At 37.1% G+C, this 26,999-nt stretch overlaps 1 protein-coding gene across 1 annotated transcript in view; it reads right to left on the bottom strand.

Annotated features, from left to right (window-relative positions):
• Positions 1–264: 264 nt before the first annotated feature.
• The window catches only part of NDFIP2 (Nedd4 family interacting protein 2), a 78,637-nt gene continuing 51,902 nt past the window's right edge, over positions 265–26,999 (bottom strand). Inside the window, exons 5-8 of the mRNA XM_043892004.1 lie at positions 13,442–13,566; positions 8,392–8,458; positions 5,606–5,711; positions 265–3,562 (exon numbers count right to left, since the gene is read on the bottom strand). Of these exons, the coding sequence (XP_043747939.1) occupies positions 5,608–5,711; positions 8,392–8,458; positions 13,442–13,566 (296 nt within the window). The 3' untranslated portion in view covers positions 265–3,562; positions 5,606–5,607. The remainder of the gene's footprint in view (positions 3,563–5,605; positions 5,712–8,391; positions 8,459–13,441; positions 13,567–26,999) is intronic.

The raw sequence follows: 26,999 nt of genomic DNA, 5'->3' as shown, positions 1-26,999 counted from the left end.
CCCTAATGAGAATATACCCATAAGCAGGTCTGATCTATGGTGACCACTAATCTTTTGCAAAGCAGAAATAAACATAAGTTATTTGCATTTATTAAAATTAAACTGAAACCTATCTCCCAATATACAAATTACTCACTCTCCAACCTAATTCCATGCCAGTTGTTTTCCATGTAACGTAAGTTCAAGCAAATGAACATTTTGGGAGGCCAAGGTGTTGCTAATATATTGTCAATCAAACTGATTTTCAAAAGGATGCATGACAGGTTCACAGTTCCACATTTACTGAACTTTATTAACAAGTAAAACACATATTAACATGTTCTATATATGGGAAAGGACATTCAATAATGGCACATTATCATCTAACAGATGAACTTTATCAAGAATGAAGTTTTAAAAAATAATACACATATTTCATGACTATTTGAAGAATTAACAAAAAAACAATTTAACAGCAGTTTAAACATAAAAAAGCTCACTGTTTACTATTTACCATAAATGGAATCATTTCAATACAACTTCTATTAAAAAACAAAAACAAAAAAAGGAAAAAAAAATATATGTACTATATCTTCTACAGGCCTAACAGGTGTCTAGGCAAGGCTGTGACAACAGTAATTGACTCCTGCCCTAATACTGCAGTTCCCTCTCTCAAGGCAGTAGGTTTAGGCAGTCACTTCTCAATACAGTGGAGAGTTATATACAGGGTGATCATACAAATTCTCCTCCAAATTAGGACACTTATGAGAGAGGAGGCACAATTTAAGCTCAGGAAATAGTAATAACCAGGTCTGTTATGAGCAAACTCAGGATATATGTCACTCTAGTTAAATACAGTTACCAGATGCACTATCATTACCTTTGTGCTTTATGTGGATAGACCAGTTGGAAAAAAATTGTGGTAAATTAAGAAACCCTGAATTCTTCTCCAACTAGACCTTTGGAACTCCACTTTTCCTGTCATTAGCAGTTTTGCTTGAAATATTAGTGATTATTGTCTTAACAGGTTAACATTTATGACCTTCAAAGGCATGGGATATAGCTTACAGACTCAAAATAAAATATAGACTCAAAAAGAAATTATTTCCTTTCTATTAAAAAGAGATTTTCATTTTAACCAAGTATAATAGAATTTGCGTTTTAAATTCCTAAAATGTATCCTGGACACACTGTATAGAAAATGTATTTTTACTTAAATTTAGGCTTTTTTTTTTTTTCTCATCAAAACATAAAGATGGATTTTTCTGGTCATAATGAGCTTTTTCAAATATAACAGAAATAAGGTAATACATTTTTTTTTGTATTAGCTTCCAAGCTCCAGTTCACATTCATTCAAAAATTGTTCACAGGTACCCTAACAAGGATTCTGATTTTTAATTTATTTAAGGCAGAGTGCAAAGGCGGTTAAGTGTCTCCAAAACGTAGCAGCAGCTATGCTGTCCAAGCTCACAGGAAATGAAGGGAAGTGTGTAGGATCTGATAAATCCAGGAGAGAATGCTGTTTTCGAAAAGAATATTCTGAGTCTCCTGACTGGATGATGAGATTTAAGACTACCAATGAACTCTACCAATTAAAGAGGATTAAGTAACAACACACTTGAATCTTACAGGTTTGTGGAGGAAAAAATCAAAACAAAAAGTGAAGTTTTGATGTTAGGTCAACATCTACATGCATAAACCAAGTATTAAGATCACAAAAACAAAAATTTAATAAATTGGTATATTGATAGATGATCTAGTAATTTTAACTTACTCTGTATCATAGCTTAATGTCATTTAAAAACTATTACAAAGTATAGGTTTATAGGAAATTAATACGCAATAAAAACTTCTAACATGAGCTCACATTTCTTATAAATAAATTCTAATTAATTTCCAATTCAGGCAACTAAATCAAATATTTTGTTTTCTTTATCCCAGTCTATTGTTAAAGGGTACCTTAATCAATAATCAAGGGTTCAAGATACTTTAATCAATAATAAAAAGGTTATGCAGGGGGGGAGAATAAATGATGGAAACAAAAAATAGGAAGCTCAGAAAAACAAAATGGCATGTTTAATTTACCAAAGACAATGAAGTAAATGAGAAAACACAGAGAAATACAAAAAAGTTATAAAGCATAATAAATTTTATTTTTTCAGAAGTGGAAAATGACCCTGAATAGTTTTAAATGTATCTTTTAGTAGCTGGTGTCTAATAATAAACAAGCAATCTATTTTAAATGTTCTATATAGTTGTATTAACTGATTTTTAAGTTTAAAAGGTAATTTTTAATGTTGGCATTCAAAAGCAAAGATATAACTGAAAAGAAGACAGATGAACCATAAAATGATTTGCAGAATGTAGTAGCTTATGAATGCAAAATCGATTCCAGTTGTAATAATACATATTCATATACACTCTCGCAACACTCACACCCCTATACTCCACAGACACATTTCCATAACTTGAAAACAAATATTTCATGTATCTCGATTCAGGAAATGATTTTTACAAGTTAACCTTACAATCAGAAAGCAAGAAGATATTAAAAGCACAAGTTTTTATTTGCTAAGCTAAACATCTAAAGGAAAAAAACATTACAATGATACTGAAAGATATTTTTATTGGTATTTTAAAAGGCAAAATGCAAACGAGAATATCTTATTCAGAAAATTAATTTTCAAAAATGTCTTAAATGAAATAAATATAATATCTAATACAATCTCTTCCTCTAAGAATCTATAAGATGGACAATGCTAAAAACCAAGCTTCTCATTTGAGAATCCCCAAAGTTAGCATGTCCCTTTAAAAAAAAAGATTTTCTTATAAAGGAAATGTGGCATACCCACGTTTTCTAAAATTTGTCCTAAAACTATCTTTAACATCGAAATTTTCTAAATATATTAAGTCCACTTAAATTAAAATTAAGGAAAAGATACCTAGATACAATTTCTAAGAAAACAATGCAGAAAGTAATTTATGCATGGTTTGCATGGTTATTTACAGAAAGTTTCGCTAAATAATGATATAACTATCATGTTCAAGAGTCTGACAAATCCCTTCTAATAATCAGCACTGCAGGCTTCAAAAAAACTTTATATATAACAAAGAATGTTTCCTGTGAAGAGTTATTAGATAAATCTGAGAGCCACAAACTAAAGCATCTGACATGGTTAATAATTTCATGTTTATTATACTGAATGTCAGGTCAGAAGTCAATGGTATTTACATGCTGGAAGACTGTTTATCACTCAACTCTTTCAATTATATCAAACACTGATTAATCAAATGTGACTGGACTTCACTGCTAGAACTGTATGGTTTCTTTCAAGTATATGCAAATCTTTTGAATGGGCACATATGCAACTGTGCAAAACTAATGAAACATAAATATTTAAAAGAATGAACAGAAATGGCTTTTAAGCATAAACCACTCTGCCATTCAATTTTGAAGCTCTATCTTTTCTTCACTAATTTGTCTTCTGTGTTTAGTAGTCTTCTATCCTATTAAAGTTGCAGGTTTACAGATGACCTGGAAATTTCACATTGATGTAAGAAAGGAATGTCTGGTCGATGCAGTCTAGGGACAGAGAGAGAATTAGTCTTAAAATGTATTAAGTTGCAATTATCCAAATGATAGTACAATGAAAACCCATTTTATAGTATGACATCAAGAACATAATAGCCTTTTGGTAAGAATGACATGAAGTAGCCCAGATCAAAATATATTCTAAAGTAACCTTCTAAAGGAGAGCATCTAAAAAATATTTACATTAAATTTTAAACTCCTGAAAAGGCAAACAAGATAATCACACTGAATATTCACAGAATATCATTTAAATTAGTAAAATTACAAACTCTTAAGGTCACTGTAGACAAGTTAAAGAGAAAATGTGACATCTTCAAGGGGAAGGAAGAAACCTTAATGGAAAATTTTAAAATAATACTTAAGTACAATCCAGAAATGCAACTGCAATCATCTTCAGCAGAATTAAGTAAATTATGTTAGCTTATATAACAGTCATATAAGCACAAAATTTAAGCAAGCAAATCACAAACCATATAATTTATGTATACTTAATCATAGCAACCTTGAAACATCTTGTACTTGGGAGACACATCAGGAAGTTAAGTGTTTTAGTAGACCTTTGGCTTACGCAGTTCAAATACTTGAAAAGTTCAAAACAATGAAGTGTATAGTACTTGCTTTTAAAGTACTACAGCGAGGTATGAGGTCTCTTCACTGAAGATCTACTAGCCGCACAATAAATGCATGCCTGTACTATACACAGAGCCTCCAGAAACTTACTTGATAACTAGTAAGACAATCTCTGCTCATTTCTTTATTTTTCCATTTATTCAAGTTGTAGCCTTCATTGTTGATATAAACTGGTACATGTTAAGAAAACAGTAACAGAGCTATTTTCTTTGCACAATCTTTACTCCTTGATCCAGTTTGTTAAGATCAGCACATGGCATTGCTTACAACAGCCAAAACATGGAAGCAACCTAAATGTCCACTGAAAGAGGAATGGGTGAAGAAGATGTGGTACGTATACACAATGGACTATTACTCAGCCATTAAAAAGAATGCCATTTGCAGCAACATGGATGGACGCAGAGATTGTCATACTGAGTGGAGTAAGTCAGAGAAGGAGTAACATCATATGACATCTCTTCTATGGTTGCCAGGGGGAAGGGACAGTTAAGGAGTTTGGGATGGACAGGTACACACTGCTATATTTAAAATGGATGAGCAACAAGGACCTACTGTATAACACAGGGAACTCTGCTCATTGTTGGGTAGCAGGCTGGATGGGAGGGGAGTTTGAGGGATAATGGACACGTATATGTTAGCTGTCCACCTGAAGTTATCACGACATTGTTAATCAGCTAAACCTCAACAAATCATAAAGTTTAAAAAAAAAAAAGATCAGTGTATGGCAAATTGCTTTTCAGTCACAGATTTGGTTTTTTATTTGTCTGTTTTAGCCTGCAGATATCTGTGTGAAATTCACACTGATGCAAAATGTCCATTCTTTCTGTGTAAGTGCTTTGTCATATTCTGTTTTTCAAGCCTTTAGATGCTGAGCTGGTGGTTACTTCATGTACAACCTGTAGCCAAGCTCTAAACAGAAATTTAAAGGTCTGATTTAAAGTTTTAGTTTACTCATAATGTGTTTTTTTAAAAACTAAAATGTAATGAAATTCAATTTTTTAAATGGAAGTTATCTTAAAAGTTTGCAATTTTTAAAATTTCAATACTTTTAACAGTATTCAAAATCTATTAAAAATGCTAAATTTGAGTAAACAACATGAGTACACATTAAGCTTTAATGTGCATGGGGTGAAGGGCTTCCTTGGTGGCTCAGTGGTAAAGTAATCCATCTGCCAATACAGGAGACAAGGGTTTGATCCCTGGGTTGGGAAGATCTCCTGGAGGAGGAAATGACAACTCACTCCAGTATTTTTATTTGGAAAATTCCATGGACAGAGGAGCCTGGAGATCTATAGTCCATGGGGTCTCAAAAGAGTCAGACACAACTTAGCGACTAAACAACAAATGCATGGGGTGAATCTGAATACAAAGGGAATAAACAGTTAATATATTAATATTTCTTACCTCTATAATAAGAAGAAATACCTTGTTCTATGAGCAGCTGCCATACTTTCAGACATGTTTCTGACTTTTAGATAATTAACAAATCCTCTGAAGAAAAGAAGCAGGCCTGAGGAGGTTGAAATATATGGATATATTATGCTCTTACAACTAGAAAGGGGACATGATAAATATGAAATAGACAATTACAAACAAGGCCCTCTTGGTCGAAGGAATTTAATGTGTAGGATTCCATTCAATCCACATTTTACACTATAATGGTAGCTCTATTGTAAGGAAATATAATAAAATTTAACTGCTACCTCCAAATTCTTTCAATTTGTTAAGCCTAGATGTATCTAAAGTAAAGCAAATCTAGCCATCAAAGTCCTAACTTACACAAAAACACACACTTATAAAAGTATTTTTTTAACAAGGAAAGCTACCTAATGTGTTTAAACTGATTCAACTCATAGAAACCCCATTTTACATGAAAGTTTTAAATCACTATAATGATTAAGCAAACTAAGACATATTTACTGATATAAAGTATTCAACAGAGAACATATGCAGTATATGTAATTGCTAACAATTGTAGGATAAAACCAGTAATAAGCCTGTCTGGCCAGATCAGGTGCCTGTCATCTGCAAAATCTATATTTAGAGATACATACATTACATAAATAATTCAATTATTAGTTATTTCCAAGTAATAACAGTAGATTAATTTATAATAAAAAAATTTGAGAAAAATCAATACAGGAGACTTTGCAAGTAGGCACTCTAGTGAGTTCTTGAATGATTTGAGATACAGCTTCTATTTTAGTGTTCTCCTCTATAAAACAGTATTTTTAAATAATAACCATTTACATCAGAAACATCTTTAGTAATTGATAAAGCCCGTGAAATGTCTCAAAGTTTCAGATGAAAAATATCAGCTAAGTGTCAAAAGCATCACCATTATTAGTGAAGTCTTTGATGTACTTAAGCATACAATTCTAAGGGAAATATTTATTAACTCTAGTAAATTTTTAACCAGGTAATAAGGGGGTGAAGTAGAGTTGGGGCAAGAAGCAGATGATACGTATTTAGGGAACTTTCCTCACCAGGAGGACAAGCCTGTCAGTTTAAATTCAAAGTCTCAAATGAAATTTGTAACCCAATTCTAAGACAATAATCGAAGCCCTAAAATAAGAAGCATGGTTACAATAAATTAGAGACAGAAGACAGAAGAGCGACACAAATAATGACTTAAAACAAGTGGTATAAATTTCACCCAAATCTGATCCCATCTGCTTCCCATATCCTCTTTTCCCTGTGTGACTCCCACTCTGAATTCCGCCCTTATGCCCTTCCAGATGCTGTTCAAAGATAATGACATTGTGATCCAAACATAAAAGTATTACTGGAAAATGTAAACCAAAATTATTTGTGAAATCCCTTCTGTAGTCTATGAAGCTGCTGTTGCTAAGACCTATTTTGCTCTGCTCAGGCATTTTCCAAAATTAGCCAATTCCCACCTAGAAACCAATCAAGCAGCAGCTATGGTTTCTCAGCGTTCTGGGGTATGCGCAACATTCTTCTGGGTATGTGACAGCAACGTTCCCATCACGGATTAAGCTTTCACATTCCCCTAAATGCTAGATTATGGCTCTGATGAGGAACTGGGGCTGCGCCTGCATTCTACTGTGTTCCACGGTTGCCTTCATAAGACTCTTCAATCCCCTAATAATATTTATAAGCAACTATCTCACTCAATGTGCTTAAACACCTAAAAGACATTATAAATTTTTTCACTTTTGAGTAAGAAACTCAGTCAAGCACAGAATCAGTCAGAAAACAATTAACAAGACAAAAAAAACTGGTTAAACTTTTGTCCAATCAGACTCCCCAACAAAATCACAAGAGATATACAAATAATTGAAATAATTTCACTATAATTATCAGAGAAAGAATCTAGGCTCTTTAGTGACCTTTGCTGACCACTAAGATTTTGTTTCCTGAAAAATCCTACAGATAAAACAGCAGGACTAAATAAAAATGCCAGGAGAACACTGCCACCTACTGAAGTGCTGTTTTCCAGTACAAGTAATTTACTACAGAAATGTGGACTCTTAAACCTAAAGAGAAACAACACGTATTTTTCATGTTGGTAAATAAATTTGAAATGTGGATTACAAATATAATGTGATTTTAAGATTAACTTAATTATCATACATCTAAAGAGGAAAACACAAGGAAACACAGATTGGAAATCCATAAAATTCATCAATATTAATAAACGATACGCCTGGTAAGAAGAAAACTCAACAGAAGCACTGTGATCATTAAGCATGAACCCTTCCCTTACGCCTGACTGATTAATGATTAATGCAGAGTGCACTTCAAAAGTGTAAAGAATGTTTCAATGATCCAAAAATAAAAGAATAGGTAGAATATCCAACTAGCCTCCTCTCAACATTTCCTACGATCATTAAAAGAAAATCACGCATGTCTATTTTCCAAAATAAATGCTGAAGGCAATTATTTTTTAATCATCTTATTATTTTCAAGTTTAGCAGTGTTCAGTTACCATTTAACCACTGATTCTTTAAATTGACAGGCTCTGAATTTTAAATCAGAAACCAGAGTGTTATGTAAAACTATCTGGATAGCCAAGATGACATGTGTTTGGATATGAGAATTTTTCAACAGAAAATTTTTCTTTCATGTAAATAACACAGTATACTTACATCTTACAATTTTAGGAAATACCAAAGTTAAACTAAATGCAAATTAGTCATACTGAAATGCATTAAGAATAAACTTACCAAGTACAAGAAATATCCACCAAAGCCAGTATTGTCCATTGAAATATCCAGTAAAATAATCAGAAAACTATGGAATGAACATAAATATATTTACTGTATTTATGGATCTAAATTTGAAAATCATAGATTAACCTCAGTTTCAGAAATAATACAAATAATCATCAGCACATAAAACAGCACAAAAAGAAAGAGAGAAAAGAAAAAAATTACACAAAATTATTTGAGAAAAAAAAACTTTGAGAAGTTTTTTATCAGCAAACAAACTTATGCAAAATATTTAAGAAATAAAAATCAGTTTCAAACTGCCTGTAAGGAAGAAAGATAAGTGCTATTTAACCAAATCCAACATTTTTCTCATTAAAGAGTTCACATGTCAGTTCTTTTCTCATAATCTCCCAAAGCCACAACTGCCATCCCAAACACACTACAGCAACCCGCTGCTTTAGATATTAACACCAAAAGCCACATTAGTTTAATCTTATCAGATGGGGATGTTCTGCTGACCTCTAGAAAGAAGAGCTTTCGACCTTCTGCACCCCCCTACTGTTAACCACTGCCAAGAATACTAGGCACATAAAGACCCCCAACTCATCAGAGTCTCTTTTATTTTCAAGCTAGGTGCTTGAGCATTCATTTCCCAACAGTGAGCTGAGAACAGCTACAGGAACCCTAAAGCGGCATTTCAACAGCTCCTACCAGTGGCCGCGGCAGACAGTGTTTAAATTCTCTGTGAAATGAGAATGTGAACAGACAGATGGAAGGCAGGGTTTGATGACACTGAACACAGGTATCTTTGCCTTGATTTGATTGTGGACTTGACGATTTTACAAGTTTTCTTTGTAAATCTGTCTCATTTTCCTGTTTGTTTCATCTACTCTGTTTCTACCAGTCTCCAACCTGAATTTAACCAAAAATGAGTTTGTTAAAAGCATGTTTGTCCTCAGATGTATCTATTTCCAAATTTGTAAGTAATTATTTCCAACTTTTCATTGGTAATTTCCACAAAAGATTAAAAAAAAAATATTACAGGTTTGGTAAGAACAAAACACTTACAAACTGTAAAATAATGTTACTGTGTGGGAAAGCACATCCACTAAAGGGTATCTAAATGTTTCTTAAAGCTTTTAAAATATTTTCCCAGGAAGTATTTATAATATATGAACCATGATCTAAGTTCTCAGCTCTGAGTCTGAGAAATTTCAAAGAATAGAGATTTCAAAGTCCCATTATAGATACAAAGCCCATGTATTCCTACACCTTTAAAATATGTACAATGAAGGAAGAATAGGAAAACTGTGAAAATACAGCTTATAAAGTAGGACAGCTGCATTACTTTTTAATCAAATGATTAATAAGAAACAAAAGGCTTTCATATAGGTTTTAGAGATTATAAGGACAAAAGGAATAAAGAACTAAAACCATACATTTTTACCTTTCTAATTCTTAGATACCTTAAAATATATTTAATATATAATATCCCCAACAAGAGGCAACCAGAAAAGAACAATGTAATTCTTCACCAGAAGTATCGACCTGCAGCTGTTCTTTATCTGTTCCCAAGTAAAGAATATAATTATCTTCATTTTGAAGTCAAAGGGAAAAACTCACTATATAAAAAGAATAAACTAATAAGCTTCGGGGCTCATTAGTAAGTTTTCAAACATGTTTCAAAATACTAAAAAAATCAGAGGGCTCAGTCAAGTTGTGTTTGGGGTTTTTTTAATAACTCATATTTAGTAGTCAACCACAGGCTGCAAGAAATCAAATTTTGGAAAATAAATTAACCAACAGTAAGAATTTATCTGATTTAAATTTTTGAAATAATTATGATTTTATTTTGTTAATATGACACCTGTATTTTGTTTACTTCCTGTCTACTTTTAAAAGGAATTGTCAGCTTTTAACAAAATATATATGCAATTTTAAACAAATAATAAAAACATTAAAAGCCCTGGAGAGAATCTTGGGCTAAACATATTTACAGTAAATGTGAGGCTCACAGCGATTCAAAAACAAAAAGAAAAGCAGCAATGTGATTTATAAATTACTTATTATCTAATAAAAGGAAATGCCAGGCTTTTAGGAAAAAACCTTTCCCTCAGCACTGAACTTCAAGGAGAATTTATTGCTTGGAGCATTGTAACAAAAGTCAAAGTACAGTCAAAGTTACAGAGGCAGTACAAAATTAGGAAAGCAGGCACCAAACGGAAGTCAAGCTAGATTCTAATCCACAAACTGTGGGACACTCAACAAGCTATTAGACTTTTTATTCTGTTTCATCATCAGTAAAATGGGTAGCCTGTCTCCAGCATCATTGATGACACAGGATTATTCGGTGTTTATAATGAATCATACCTGGAACACAGTAAGTGCTCACTGAATGGCAACTACTATTTTAAAACAGAAAATTCCTTAAAATCCTTTTCTTAAAAAAAAAAAAAAAATCCTTTTCTTATATCAATTCTCAATATACACTACAGGTATAACACTAACCTTAACGCAGTAAAGGTATTTTAAAGGGAAACTAAACAGTCCCAGGGATTAAACTTCATGCTATTAAATTCCTTACAAAACTTTGAGAAACTCCAAAGTTTTTGAATTTAAGGTCCCATCTCATCACACTAACTGGAGTTGATGAGGAGACAATCTTAACTCCTTCGCAATCTGGGGTTCCATGAGAGAATTATGGCAACCCACTCCAGTGCTCTTGCCTGGAAAATCCCATGGATGGAAGAGCCTGGTGGGTTGCAGTCCATGGGGGTCACGAAGAGTCGGACACGACTTCACTTTCACTTTTCACTTTCACTTTTCACTTTCATGCATTGGAGAGGGAGGTGGCAACCCACTCCAGTGTTCTTGCCTAGAGAATCCCAGGGACGGCGGAGTCTGGTGGGCTGCCGTCTATGGGGTCGCACAGAGTCGGACACGATTGAAGCGACGCAGCAGCAGCAGCATGAGAGAATTAGGGCTTCATATACTAAAGTCAAACACTGCATATAATGCATTGATTTCTTTTTTATGTTCTAGAATGATACTAGCAATTCAATAACCTTAGGAAAACTGAGAAAGTCAAATCATTTTCCACTTTCTGTGACTCAGACAAGAAATCCCATTTGAATAATAGTCATTAATTCTATTACTAACATAACCAGGGTTGGACTAGATTATCTAGTTCCAACTCTTGAGTTTTTCCTACTAGTAACTTATGCAGGGGCAAGGACTGTCTCTTTATCTCTGCATGCCTCATAACACCTAACAGATTTATGCTTGTGGTGAGAACCTACTTTACATTTTTCAAATGAAATTAAAACAAGGAACAGCCAGGGGGCAGTTCTTACAATGGTCAGGTTTTAATCACCTTAAAAGAAGCCAGTCTGCAGGTCCCACCAAGAATCTGGGACTGTTTAATAACTACAGCCTATAATCTGGTCTGAACAGAGACATGGTCTGACAAGATTACTGAAACCCTGGGAAGTAATAAAATAAGTTTAAAAATAATGAAAAAACACATAAAATTCAGTTTTATTATTTTTGTAATGGGTGATTTTCTTAAGATATTTGATAATGCAGGTGCGTAAATGAAGTGTCTGAAGCACTGAAGCTGACATATTAGTATGTGGTTCTACTGAAAATTTCAGGAGGACTTGACTCATTCAATTAGAAGTCATTGTTTAAATATACATGATTTGTGGAAAGTATATATTTTATTAATTGTATATAGCATTTAAATGTGTGGGTTACTTTTAATATGAGTAACTAATTAACAAAGCCACTTTCCTAGCTGGAGAAACCAGGGGAAAATCCTTGTAAAAAGGAGCCAAAGGGGCCTTCAAGAGGCAAAGGAAAAGAGCTGGGGGAAGATCATGCTGACAGCAGCACTGCCTGTGCAATGGTTACAAAAATTTTTTTTTTGCTGAGATGGGAGAAAGAAAAGAAGTTACTGTTATCTCCCTACACATCATTTTGTAAATGACATGAGGGAGACAGAGGGTGATTTCCAGAAACAACTGGAAAATGAGAAGAAAGGCTTAGATGGAACATAGGGGTCGAACCCAGGTGTCCCACATTGCAGGCGCATTCTTTACCAGCTGAGCCACAAGGAAAGCCCAAGAATATTGGAGTGGGTAGACCTGAGAAGGTCTCCAGCGGATTCTTCCCGACCCAGGAATCGAACCGGGGTTTCCTGCATTGTAGGCAGATTCTTTACCAACTGAACTATAAGGGAAGCCCATAAAGGAAAAAAAGATGAGTTCTAATAACTACCTTAAAGGCGTGTACTTTTACTCTTGGGGGCCTCCCGAGTGGCTCAGTTGGTAAAGAATCGCCTGCAATGCAAGAGACCCAGGTTTGATCCCTAGGTCGGGAAGATCCCCTGGAGAAGGGCATTACAACCCATTCCAGTATTCTTGCCTGGAGAATCCCATGGACAGAGGTAGCCGGTGGGCTACAGTCCATGGGGTCTCAAAGAGTCTGACACAACTGAGCAACTAACACTTTTTTACCTCTTAATGTCACCAAAAAGAAAGAGTAAGAAAACATTTAAATCTGTGATAATTTCACTAGCCAATGGAAATGTTTACATTTTAACTAAGTCCAGGCAGACCTACGCTATATCACAATAGTGGCAGCCAGGATTCACTGAGCCCATGTACTTGTGCAGTAACTGGGCAAGGTGCTCAGATTATGTCCTGTTCACAGCTCACGGAAATACTGAAAGGTGCCTATTATCTATCATGAAGAAACTAACACTCTGAACAATTTAAAAACTTAAAAGTCAGAACAATGATATAAAAATGATGAAATTCAAACTCAAATTTATCTGATTTCAAAGTTCTTTTCACATACTAACAAATTCTCATACAATGCAGTCAGAAAATGTTCTCACCACAGAGATCACTATAATAATTAAGGATAGAAGTTAAGAATAAGTCTCAAAATAACTGAACTCATATACACAAAATACACAAAATGAACATTTACAAATCACACAGGGAATTTCACGTGCTTTGATTTTAGCGATAAAAGTGGTAGAGGCTATCAGGACACTCACCCTGACAATGAGGATCCATTTGATCAAGGACAGCCCGAAGCCACAGATGGCACCGTACCTCCCAGCAATGGTGTTGGTGATGCAGAAGGATAAGCAAAATCCAAGCCAGTTGAAGATAAATGCCACTGGAAGCAAGAGAAATAGTTCTTTTAAAAGACCACATACTGGAAACAAAGTAACAGAGACCTAATTCAGAAGACCTGAGTTTGATCCCTGGGTTGGGAAGATCCCTTGGAGAAAGGCATGGCAACGCCCTCCAGTATCCTTGCCTGGAATTCCACAGACAGAGAAGCCTCGCAGGCTACAGTTCATCATGTCTCAAAGAGTAGGACATGACTGAGTGACTAACACCACTACTACTTCAGTGGAATATAAATACTACTTCACTGCTCAAAGGAAACAGCAGTTCTCTTTAACTCTGTACTAAGTCTTCCTTACAGACCACAGTCTACCTTTTTCAAATGTACTGAGTTGTTTACTATCCATTAACAAATGGGGAAGCTTGCTTTCTTGTCAGTTTGGTCAACAAGAATCAATACCTTAGAGCTTATAACCCAAAAGGTGAAATTGTAATTTTAATCCAGTTAAAAATTAAGTCACAATGTGGCTGCCATGCAATCCTACCCAAAAAGTCTAGTCTAAGACACCAGCCAACCAAATTGGCTTTTTAAAAAAGCAGTATTAAAGATAAGCTGAATAAATTATGTATTTTAATAATAAATAAATTATACTAATGTTCCAGGAGCAAATATTGTTCACAGCCTCCTCCTACCTAACAAAACCTGAGGTTCCCCTTCCCAGGAACCTACCTACCTTTAGATCCTGTATTTAAGGGGTGGCTGGACCCCATACTTAGCCCGCAAAGGTGAGTCCTGAGTAGTCTGGGAAAAACACAGGAGGCCCAAATCCCCTGCCAGTGATTTTATTTTGTAAATAGGACTTCTGAAAAACATTCTTAAAAACACAGCAAGGAGAGCGAGGATAGAATTTAGGCTCAATGACAGTAGCTCTAAACTGATCACTGTTGAAGCTGGGCGATGGATATGTAGATGCTTTGTTTAATTTTTTAAATTGAAACAGACTTGATTTACAATGTTGTGTGTGCTTATTTTAAATTTTTGGCCACATCCTAAGGCATGTGGGATCTTAGTTCTCTAACCAGGGATCAAACCCTGCACTCCCTTGCACTGGAAGACTGAGTCTTAACCACTAGACCACCAAGGAAATCCTACAGAGATGTTTAATATACTCTCATCCAGTTTGAGAATTTCTACAATAAAAGCTTTAAAAAAAGGAAGAAGAAGAAAAAGAAAAGGCCCTTCTTCTTCCACTGGATGTCACATTTAATCATCATACCTGAAACTGCTGCCATGATCCTGCTATCAGCCTGAGAACTAAACCATCATTCCAAGTCTGCTGGGGTGGATTGGGGCAGGGAGTGGATGGGTAGATGATGGGCGGGTAGGTCGGTGGGTTTGTGTGCACATGCGTGTGTGTGTGTGTGTGTGTACTGTTTTTGTGAAGAAGAAAGCAAAGCAGAGCCACAGCACTGACACAGTCTGTGCCTGAGGTCTGCTTATCCAGAGACTTCTGCTTTTATGAGATAGTCTCCTAACTATTTACAACAGCTGAGTGAGGGTTTTCTATTATTTGTAGCATAAACCATTCTGACCTGGGATTATATCCCAGGTCCCTGAGATATAATCAGAGTGCCATATTTATGTTCAAGATATCAACAATATCACATAATAGTAGCAATAATAATAATAAAACTAAAGACCAACTTGAATGTAAGTCTTGTTCACAGCTCATCCTCTCACCCTAAATATCTCCAACTAAGCCCCAGAGAGAATAAAGTAAATTACCTAGAGAATTTCTGGTTTTTCAAAATTTTAAAGACATAGAGGAAATGCTTTAAGATAAGTTCAAATGAAATGGCTATTTCTTTGAAGCAATGCCCCTACTACTATCATTTCTTCCTTCCTAAAACTTTGTAGATGCAGCCTTTTTGATCATTTATGGGAAGCTATAATACATGGTGATGCAATAGCCAGAAAAATGAATTCTGAAATAAGAGACTTGTGTTTGAGTCACAACTCACTCACTGGATGTACAACCTTGGACTCACTGCTGACTTCTGTTGAGCCACAGTTCTCTGATCTTTAAGCACCGACTTCATGAGATTGATAAGAGGATTAAGTAAGAACGTAAAAAGCTTAGCACAGCAACTGGCACATGGTGGTTGCTAAACAATGTCTGCCACCATCCCTATACATACAAAACGATCTCTTCACATTATAGAGTAGGTTCCATCTTTCCTGCCAAAAGCACTTCAGGAGACACTACTATAAATAAAGTGTGAAAGTGCGGAAGTCGCTCAGTGGTGTCCAACTCTGCAACGCCATGGACTGTAGCCCACCAGGCTTCTCTGTCCATGGGATTCTCCAGGTAAGAATACTAGAGTTGGTTGCCATGTCCTCCTCCAGAGGATCCTCCCAACCCAGGGATCGAACCTGGGCCTCCTGCACTGCAGGCAGACTCTTTACATCTGAGCCACCAGGGAAGCTACACTATATAAAGCTTGTTTATTCTCTAATTTTAGCTACCATACTGGACAACAGAGATAGAACACTTCCATTGTTCTAGAATAATCTATTGCATATAGCAGCTCTCTACCTAACTGGCTAATATTTGTGTTAACTGTGGGGAAAGCAGATAACAAAACCAGTTTTATATCTATTTAAAGAACTGACATTACCAAGCAGCAGCAGAGATTCCCAACTGGTTGCTACATACGTGCTAATGACAAGCTGAGGTATTTCTTTCCTCAACCCTTAGGGCAGGCAGGAGAGGCCTGGGGCAGAGGACAGATACCTCCAGTCCTGAGCATCCCATCCCAGTGTGCTATGAACATTCTATCATTTTGTAAGTACCTCCTATCACAGGTATCTTCCTACATCAAAACAGGAAGCACTGACAGAGAAATCCAAAACAGCAAAATATTTCAAAAGTGTTATTTTTTTTTTTTTTTTTACCATTGAGCATGTATATGTTTAGCTTTGGGGGAAAAAAGCATTTAAACACTGTCCAGTTTCTTCAAAATCAGACCTACCACTATCTACTAGACATATCATTGTGCCCCAAAGAGGAACAAGATTCAAAAGGACGTAAAAGTACTTAATGAGGTGTCATGTTTTCTTTATGGTCTCCACCAGTGGTGTGAATTCCTATAAACTGTGCTCATGTGATACAATTTGTTATTGACTGAACTGCACCCTCCTCGAAACTTGTAGATTAAAGTACTAACCCCGCAGTGTGACTTACGTAGAGATAGGGCCTTTAGGGAGGGAGTTACGAGTACCTGAGGTTATAAGTGTAAAGCCGGAATACAACAGGACTGGTGTCCCTACAGGAAGAGGCAGAGACGGCAGGGAGTTCTCTGTGCACACGCAGAGAAGAGGCCATGTGAGGACACGGCAAGAAGACAGCCATCTGCAAGCCAGGAGGAGAACCCTCACCAGAAACCAAATTTTCTGGCTCTCTGATCTCAGACTTCTAGCTTCCAGAACCGTGAGAAAATAAATTTTCATTGTTTAAGCCACCCAGTCTGTGATATTTTGTTACGGCAGCCTGAACAGACAAACACGTAACTTAATCACCTTTAACTGCTTTCACATACACATGCACTAGTTAAACAGAGAAGCTGTGACGACTGAAGCACAGACAGATTCACTTTTTATGCCCTCTGGCCTATAAGACAGAAAGTAAAGCTGATAAGTCTTTAACGTACAGAAAGGGCAGGGCATTCCATTCTGGATCCTCACCGGGTCCCCAGCCTCTGGGATCTAATGCCTGATGATCTGAGGTAAAGCTGATGTAATAGTTGAAATAAAGTACACAATAAATGCAATGCACATACATGAATCATCCCAAAACCATCCCCCCTCCTCCCTGGTCTGTGGAAAAATTGTCTTCCATGAAACTGGTCCCTGGTGCCAAAACGTGAGTGCTGCTAAGGCATGTCTGAATTGTCAGGAAAAGGATTTAACAAACATACACTAAACCTTAGGTATGTCAAATCCATAAAAGAAAGAATGCGTAGTAGAGACAGGTGAACAGATATCAATACATGCCTAAGAGAGAAGACATGAATACTTTTCTTTCAGCTCCACCTTCATTCACGCATGTTCCACTGGAGAGCTAGAACAAAACAAGGAAGCTTAAAAGGTGTAGAGAAGGGACTTTCCTGCGGGTCAAGTGGCTTAGCCTCCACACTCCCAGTCAGAAGTCTGAGATCAATGAGTCAGAAAATTCCATTTCTGGTGAGGGTTCTCTTCCTGGCTTGCAGATGGTTCATCAGGGAACTAGATCCCACATACCACAATTAAAAATCCACATGCCACAACTGAAAAGATCCCACAGACAGCAGTGAAAACTGAAGATCCTGCATGTCGCAACTAAGACACAGCACAGCAAAATAAATCAATATTTTTTTTTTTTAAAGGTGGAGGTCACCTATTCCCAACACAGCAAGGCCCAAGATGGAACCCAGAGAAGCAACAGGTTCATATAAGCTATACTCCTGTGGAAAAGTAAGATTTGGGGGAGTAAATAACAGGGAAGTAGGAAAATTAGCACAGGAAATTTTAAAGTACACTTAGTGTTGCTTCAATTACAGGTGAATGGCATCTGAAAGAAGGCTGCCAATCAAATGACTTACTAGAACTGAGAGGTGAAGTCTCAGTTAAGGATGAGGAAGGCGAACACCACCTTCACTGACAGCACTCATAACTCATGGCATTTCATGTGTATTAACTCATTTGATCCTTACATTAGCCTTTTAAGAAGAACGAGATCAGAATTAATTCCCTTTCACAGAAGGACAAATTAAGAGTCAGAACAGAGAGGAGCCAAGATGGCGGAGGAGTAGGATGGGGAGACCACTTTCTCTCCTACAAATTCATCAAAAGAATATCTGAACGCAGAGCAAACTTCACAAAACAACTTCGGATCACTAGCTGAGGTCATCAGGCGCCCAGAAAAGCAGCCCATTGTCTTCGAAAGGAGGTAGGACAAAATATAAAAGATAAAAAGTGAGACAAAAGAGCTAAGGACAGAGATCCGTCCCGGGAAGCGGGTCTTTAGAGGACGTTTCCAGACACCGGGAAACCCTCGCACTGTCGGGCCTGGGGGAAGTGTTTGAATCTAGGAGGGCAACCTGACTGGGAGGGAAACAATAAATAAAACCCACAGATTACGTGCCTAAAAGCAACTCTCAGCAGAAAAGTGCTCCAGACACCCGCATCCGCCACCAGCAAGTAGGGGCCGCACGGAGAGGAGCAGGCGGCATTGTTTGGGGCAGGGTCTGGGCCTGAGTGCCCTGAGGACAATCGGAGGGAGCTTTTGTGAGTTGCCAACTTGAACTGTGGGAGAGCAGGGAAGAGAGAGAAAATTGACCGGCCGAACACGCTGCCGGCCGTTCGCAGAACAAAGGGACCGAGAAAGTCCAGAGAAGAGCTCGCAGACTGCGGACCGGCCCAGACCCGCCGGAGGCGGGAGCAGGTCGCAGCGAGACACAGGGCGCAGGCACCCGACCTACGCGGGCGGGGGCGGGGGCGGGGGCTGGGGACGCGGAGGGCAGAAGGCGCATGCACCCGACTGGCGCCGGCGGAAACCGAGATTGGGACCGCGGAAGGTAGTGGGTGCACCGCACCCGGGGAAAGTGCGCCTGTCAAGCTCCTGGCTGCCTGGACTGCTCTGACGGGGAAGGCACAAGAGCGGACGCAGCCTTTTGTTCCGCGCTTTTGTGGAGCACCCGAGGGGAGCTGCGCGCGGCGCGCTCCATATAGAGCAGCCGGGATCCTGAGCAGCGCAGACCGAGAAAGCAGCGCCAGCCTCTCCCGGCAGCGCCAGCCCATCCCCGCAGCGTCAGCCCCTCCCAGCAGCGCGACAGAACTAGCTACCTGAATAAGAGTCCACCTCCGCCCGCCTGTGTCAGGGCGGAAATGAGGCTCTGAAGAAACCGGCAAACAGAAGCCAAATAAACAAACGGAACCGCTTCAGAAGGGACCGGTGCAACAGATTAAAATCCCTAAGTGTAAGCTGGAACGAGGATATATCTGAAACTGAGCCAAACCGACATTGACCTCAACAGCTCCAGAGAAATTCCTAGATATATTTTTACTTTTTTTTTTTTTTTAATAAGAAACCAAAAAAAAAATTTTAATTTTTTCTTTTTTATTTTTTCTCTTTTATTTTCCTTTAAAATTCCCTATTACTCCCCCATCACTCCTTAACTTTCATTTTCATAGATTTTTAAGGTTTTTTTTAATTAGGGAAAAATCTTTTTTTTTTTCTTTTTTTCTCCTTTTTCTCTTCTATTTTCTATTTTTCTTTTTCTCTTATTTCTTTTAAAGTCCTCTAGTACTCCTCTACTACTCCTTAATTTTCATTTTCAATACACTATAACCTTACCAAAAAAAAAAAAAAGAGAGAAGCCCTATTTTTTAAACTGAACTTCATATATATTTTAAAAAAATTTCTTTGTGTGTGTTTTGGTTTTTGTTTTTAATATAGTATTTTTAAGAGTCTAATCTCTACTCTAGATTTTTAATTTTTGTTTTTCAATATATGATATAAATTGTGAACATTTAAGAATCCAATATTCAGTTCCCATTTTTACTCAGGAGTGTGTTGATTATTCTCTCCCAATCTTGACTCTCTGTTTTCTACCTCAGAACACCTCTATTTCCTCCTTTCCCCTTTTCTTCCCAATCCAATTCTGTGAATCTTGGTGGGTGTCTGGGCTACGGAGAACATTCTGGGAACAGACAACTGCGTAGATCTGTCTCTCTCCTCTTGAGTCCCCCTTTTTCTCCTCCTGCTCAACACTATCTCCCTCCTCCCTCTCCTCTTCTTCATGTAACTCTGTGAACTTCTCTGGGTGTCCCTAACGGGGGGAGAAACTTTTCGCCATTAACCTAGAAGTTTTATTATCAGTGCTGTGTAGTTGGAGAAGTCCTGAGACTACAGGAAGAATAAAACTGAAATCCAGAGGCAGGAAACTTAAGCCCAAAACCTGAGAACATCAGAAAACTCCTGACTACATGGAACTTTAAGTAATAAGTGACCGTCCAAAAGCCTCCATACCTACACTGAAACCAACCACCACCCAAGAGCCAATAAGTTTTAGAGCAAGACATACCAAGCAAATTCTCCAGCAACGCAGGAACATAGCCCTAAACGTCAACATACAGGCTGCCCAAGGTGACACCTAACACATAGACCCATCTCAAAACTCATTACTGAGCACTCCATTGCTCTCCAGAGAGAAGAAATCAAGTTCCACGCACCAGAACACCGACACAAACTTTCCTAACCAGGAAACATTGACAAGCCAATCGTCTAACCCCACCTACTGGGAAAAACCTCCACAATAAAAAGGAACCACAGACCTCCAGAATACAAAAAGCCCAGTCCAGACACCGCAATCTAAACAAGATGAAAAGGCAGAGAAATACCCAACAGGTAAAGGAACATGAAAAATGCCCACCAAGTCAAGCAAAAGAGGAGGAGATAGGGAATCTACCTGAAAAAGAATTTAGAATAATGATAATAAAAATGATCCAAAATCTTGAAAACAAAATGGAGTTACAGATAAATAGCCTGGAGACAAAGATTGAAAAGATGCAAGAAATGTTTAATAAAGACCTAGAAGAAATAAAAAAGAGTCAATTAAAAATGAATAATGCAATGAATGAGATCAAAAACACTCTGGAGGGAACCAAGAGTAGAATAACGGAGACAGAAGATAGGATAAGTGAGGTAGAAGATAAAATGGTGGAAATAAATGAAACAGAGAGGAAAAAAGAAAAAAGGATCAAAAGAAATGAGGACAACCTCAGGGACCTCTGGGACAATGTGAAACGCCCCAACATTCGAATCGTAGGAATCCCAGAAGAAGAAGACAAAAAGAAAGGCCATGAGAAAATACTCAAGGAGATAATAGCTGAAAACTTCCCTAAAATGGGGAAGGAAATAGCCACCCAAGTCCAAGAAACCCAGAGAGTCCCAAACAGGATAAACCCAAAGTGAAACACCCCAAGACACATATTAATCAAATTAACAAAGATCAAACACAAAGAACAAATATTAAAAGCAGCAAGGGAGAAACAACAAATAACACACAAAGGGATTCCCATAAGGATAACAGCTGATCTATCAATAGAAACCCTCCAGGCCAGAAGGGAATGGCAAGACATACTGAAAGTAATGAAAGAGAATAACCTACAACCTAGATTACTGTACCCAGCAAGGATCTCATTCAGATATGAAGGAGAATTCAAAAGCTTTACAGACAAGCAAAAGCTGAGAGAATTCAGCACCACCAAACCAGCTCTTCAACAAATGCTAAAGGATCTTCTCTAGATAGGAAATGCAGAAAGGTTGTATAAATGTGAACCTAAAACAACAAAGTAAATGGCAAAGGGACCACACCTATCAATAATTACCTTAAATGTAAATGGGTTGAATGCCCCAACCAAAAGACAAAGATTGGCTGAATGGATACAAAAACAAGACCCCTATATATGCTGTCTACAAGAGACCCACCTCAAAGCAAGAGACACATACAGACTAAAAGTGAAGGGCTGGAAAAAAATATTTCATGCAAACGGAGACCAAAAGAAAGCAGGAGTCGCAATACTCATATCAGATAAAATAGACTTTCAAATAAAGGCTGTGAAAAGAGACAAAGAAGGACACTACATAATGATCAAAGGATCAATCCAAGAAGAAGATATAACAATTATAAATATATATGCACCCAACATAGGAGCACCACAATATGTACGGCAAACGCTAACGAGTATGAAAGAGGAAATTAATAGTAACACAATAATAGTGGGAGACTTTAATACCCCACTCACAACTATGGATAGATCAACTAAACAGAAAATTAACAAGGAAACACAAACCTTGAATGACACAATGGACCAGCTAGACCTAATTGATATCTATAGGACATTTCACCCCAAAACAATCAACTTCACCTTTTTCTCAAGTGCACACGGAACCTTCTCCAGAATAGATCACATCCTGGGCCATAAATCTGGTCTTGGAAAATTCAAAAAAATTGAAATCATTCCAGTCATCTTTTCTGACCACAGTGCAGTAAGATTAGATCTCAATTACAGGAAAAAAATTGTTAAAAATTCAAACACATGGAGGCTAAATAACACGCTTCTGAATAACCAACAAATCATAGAAGAAATCAAAAAAGAAATCAAAATATGCATAGAAATGAATGAAAATGAAAACACAACAACCCAAAACCTATGGGATACTGTAAAAGCAGTGCTAAGGGGAAGGTTCATAGCATTACAGGCTCACATCAAGAAACAAGAAAAAAGGCAAATAAATAACCTAACTCTACACCTAAAGCAATTAGAGAAGGCAGAAATGAAGAACCCCAGGGTTAGCAGAAGGAAAGAAATCTTAAAAATTAGGGCAGAAATAAATGCAAAAGAAACTAAAGAGACCATAGCAAAAATCAACAAAGCTAAAAGCTGGTTTTTTGAAAAAATAAACAAAATTGACAAACCATTAGCAAGACTCATTAAGAAGCAAAGAGAGAAGAACCAAATTAACAAAATTAGAAATGAAAATGGAGAGATCACAACAGACAACACTGAAATACAAAGGATCATAAGAGACTACTACCAGCAGCTCTATGCCAATAAAATGGACAACTTGGATGAAATGGACAAATTCTTAGAAAAGTATAACCTTCCAAAACTGAACCAGGAAGAAATAGAAGATCTTAACAGAGCCATCACAAGCAAGGAAATCAAAACTGTAATCAAAAATCTTCCAGCAAACAAAAGCCCAGGACCAGATGGCTTCACAGCTGAATTCTACCAAAAATTTAGAGAAGAGCTAACACCTATCTTACTCAAACTCTTCCAGAAAATTGCAGAGGAAGGTAAACTTCCAAACTCATTCTATGAGGCCACCATCACCCTAATTCCAAAACCAGACAAGGATGCCACAAAAAAAGAAAACTACAAGCCAATATCACTGATGAACATAGACGCAAAAATCCTTAACAAAATTCTAGCAAACAGAATCCAACAACATATTAAAAAAATCATACACCACGACCAAGTGGGCTTTATCCCAGGAATGCAAGGATTCTTTAATATCCGCAAATCAATCAATGTAATACACCACATTAACAAATTGAAAGATAAAAACCATATGATTATCTCAATAGATGCAGAGAAAGCCTTTGACAAAATTCAACACCCATTCATGATTAAAACTCTCCAGAAAGCAGGAATAGAAGGAACATACCTCAACATAATAAAAGCTATATATGACAAACCCACAGCAAGCATCACCCTCAATGGTGAAAAATTGAAAGCATTTCCCCTGAAATCAGGAATAAGACAAGGGTGCCCACTCTCACCACTACTATTCAACATAGTGTTGGAAGTTTTGGCCACAGCAATCAGAGCAGAAAAAGAAGTAAAAGGAATCCAGATAGGAAAAGAAGAAGTGAAACTCTCGCTGTTTGCAGATGACATGATCCTCTACATAGAAAACCCTAAAGACTCTTCCAGAAAATTACTAGAGCTAATCAATGAATATAGTAAAGTAGCAGGATATAAAATTAACACACAAAAATCCCTTGCATTCCTATATACTAACAATGAAAAAACAGAAAGAGAAATTAAGGAAACAATACCATTCACCATTGCAACAAAAAGAATAAAATACTTAGGAATATATCTACCTAAAGAAACAAAAGACCTATACATAGAAAACTATAAAACACTGATGAAAGAAATCAAAGAGGACACAAACAGATGGAGAAACATACCATGCTCATGGATTGGAAGAATCAATATTGTCAAAATGGCTATTCTACCCAAAGCAGTCTATAGATTCAATGCAATCCCTATCAAGCCACCAACGGTATTTTTCACAGAACTAGACCAAAGAATTTCACAATTTGTATGGAAATACAAAAAACCTCGAATAGCCAAAGTAATCTTGAGAAAGAAGAATGGAACTGGAGGAATCAACCTGCCTGACTTCAGACTCTACTACAAAGCCACAGTCATCAAGACAGTATGGTACTGGCACAAAGACAGAAATATAGACCAATGGAACAGAATAGAAAGCCCAGAGATAAATCCACAAACCTATGGACACCTTATCTTTGACAAAGGAGGCAAGGATATACAATGGAAAAAAGACAACCTCTTTAACAAGTGGTGCTGGGAAAGCTGGTCAACCACTTGTAAAAGAATGAAACTAGAACACTTTCTGACACCATACACAAAAATAAACTCAAAATGGATTAAAGATCTAAATGTCAGACCAGAAACTATAAAACTCCTAGAGGAGAACATAGGCAAAACACTCTCCGACATAAATCACAGCAAGATCCTCTATGACCCACCTCCCAGAATATTGGAAATAAAAGCAAAACTAAACAAATGGGACCTAATGAAACTTAAAAGCTTTTGCACAACAAAGGAAACTATAAGTAAGGTGAAAAGACGGCCCTCAGATTGGGAGAAAATAATAGCAAATGAAGAAACAGACAAAGGATTAATCTCAAAAATATACAAGCAACTCCTGCAACTCAATTCCAGAAAAATAAATGACCCAATCAAAAAATGGGCCAGAGAACTAAACAGACATTTCTCCAAAGAAGACATACAGATGGCTAACAAACACATGAAAAGATGCTCAACATCACTCATTATCAGAGAAATGCAAATCAAAACCACAATGAGGTACCATTACACACCAGTCAGGATGGCTGCTATCCAAAAGTCTACAAGCAATAAATGCTGGAGAGGGTGTGGAGAAAAGGGAACCCTCTTACACTGTTGGTGGGAATGCAAACTAGTACAGCCACTATGGAGAACAGTGTGGAGATTTCTTAAAAAACTGGAAATAGAACTGCCATATGACCCAGCAATCCCACTTCTGGGCATACACACTGAGGAAACCAGATCTGAAAGAGACACGTGCACCCCAATGTTCATCGCAGCACTGTTTATAATAGCCAGGACATGGAAGCAACCTAGATGCCCATCAGCAGATGAATGGATAAGGAAGCTGTGGTACATATACACCATGGAATATTACTCAGCCGTTAAAAAGAATTCATTTGAACCAGTTCTAATGAGATGGATGAAACTGGAGCCCATTATACAGAGTGAAGTAAGCCAGAAAGATAAAGAACATTACAGCATACTAACACATATATATGGAATTTAGAAAGATGGTAACGACAACCCTATATGCAAAACAGAAAAAGAGACACAGAAGTACAGAACAGACTTTTGAACTCTGTGGGAGAAGATGAGGGTGGGATGTTGCGAAAGAACAGCATGTATATTATCTATGGTGAAACAGGTCACCAGCCCAGGTGGGATGCATGAGACAAGTGCTCGAGCCTGGTGCACTGGGAAGACCCAGAGGAGTCGGGTGGAGAGGGGGGTGGGAGGGGGGATCGGTGTGGGGAATACATGTAAATCTATTGCTGGTTCGTGTCAATGTATGACAAAACCCACTGAAAAAATAAATTAATTAATTAATTAAAAAAAAAAAATAAAGACCAAAAAAAAAAAAAAAGTGTCAGAACAGTTAGGCTCCACACACGAAGTCACAAGGTAAGTAGGAGGCATTGTAGGTAGGACTGTAGCACCCCAGTCTTTTTTTTTTTTTTTGCAACCAAGTCTTTTACACCTGTTTACACTGATCATTTTATACATATACCTCCCACCTACCCAAAGAATTTGTCGAGTAATCAGAAAGCAATATTATATACTATAGTTTATCCATTAACTAGTATGGCTACACTTTTAAATTTTCAATAGCCACAAGATAGGTATCAATAATAAAGGGGAAATGAGTAACTCCACAGTGAAGAAAGCTGGCGGACACCACCTTAACTTGATGAGCGTTACCATCACTAGTAATAAGATACCTAGGAATAAGATACCCAGCAATAAGATACCTAGTAAAAAGACATCCAGATCATTGCCTTCTGATATGATGCACTGAAAAGACAGCATTTCTGTGATATTCTTGGGGGGATAGGGCAGACTGTACCACCTGAATCTAATCACAGGCAAACATTAGCTAAATCCAAATTGAAAGACATTCTACAAAATAACAGACCAGGACTCTACAGAAGAATCAAAGTTGTTACAAAACAAAGACAGACTGAAAAAACTGTTTTGGATTGAGGCAGATGGTGGAAACACAGAGGCTAATACAATGTGTAATCCCAAAACAGATGCTAGACCAAGAAAAAGACATCAGTGGCACAGCTGGGAAAATCTGAAAAAGGTCTACAAGCTAGTCAGTGTTATTTCATGATGCTAATTTAACTTCCCAATGTTGATTACTAGACTAAAGTTATGTATGTTAACACTTGGAAAAGTTGGATGAAAGCTATATTCCAATTGTACTGTTTCTGCGTTTTTCTTCCTAAATTTAAAATTATTTCAAAATGAAAAGTTTAAAATGTTCA

The sequence above is a fragment of the Cervus elaphus genome, chromosome 30 (genome assembly GCF_910594005.1).
Source record: "Cervus elaphus chromosome 30, mCerEla1.1, whole genome shotgun sequence".
NCBI lineage: Eukaryota > Metazoa > Chordata > Mammalia > Artiodactyla > Cervidae > Cervus > Cervus elaphus.
This window is presented reverse-complemented; position numbering and strand designations above follow the sequence as displayed.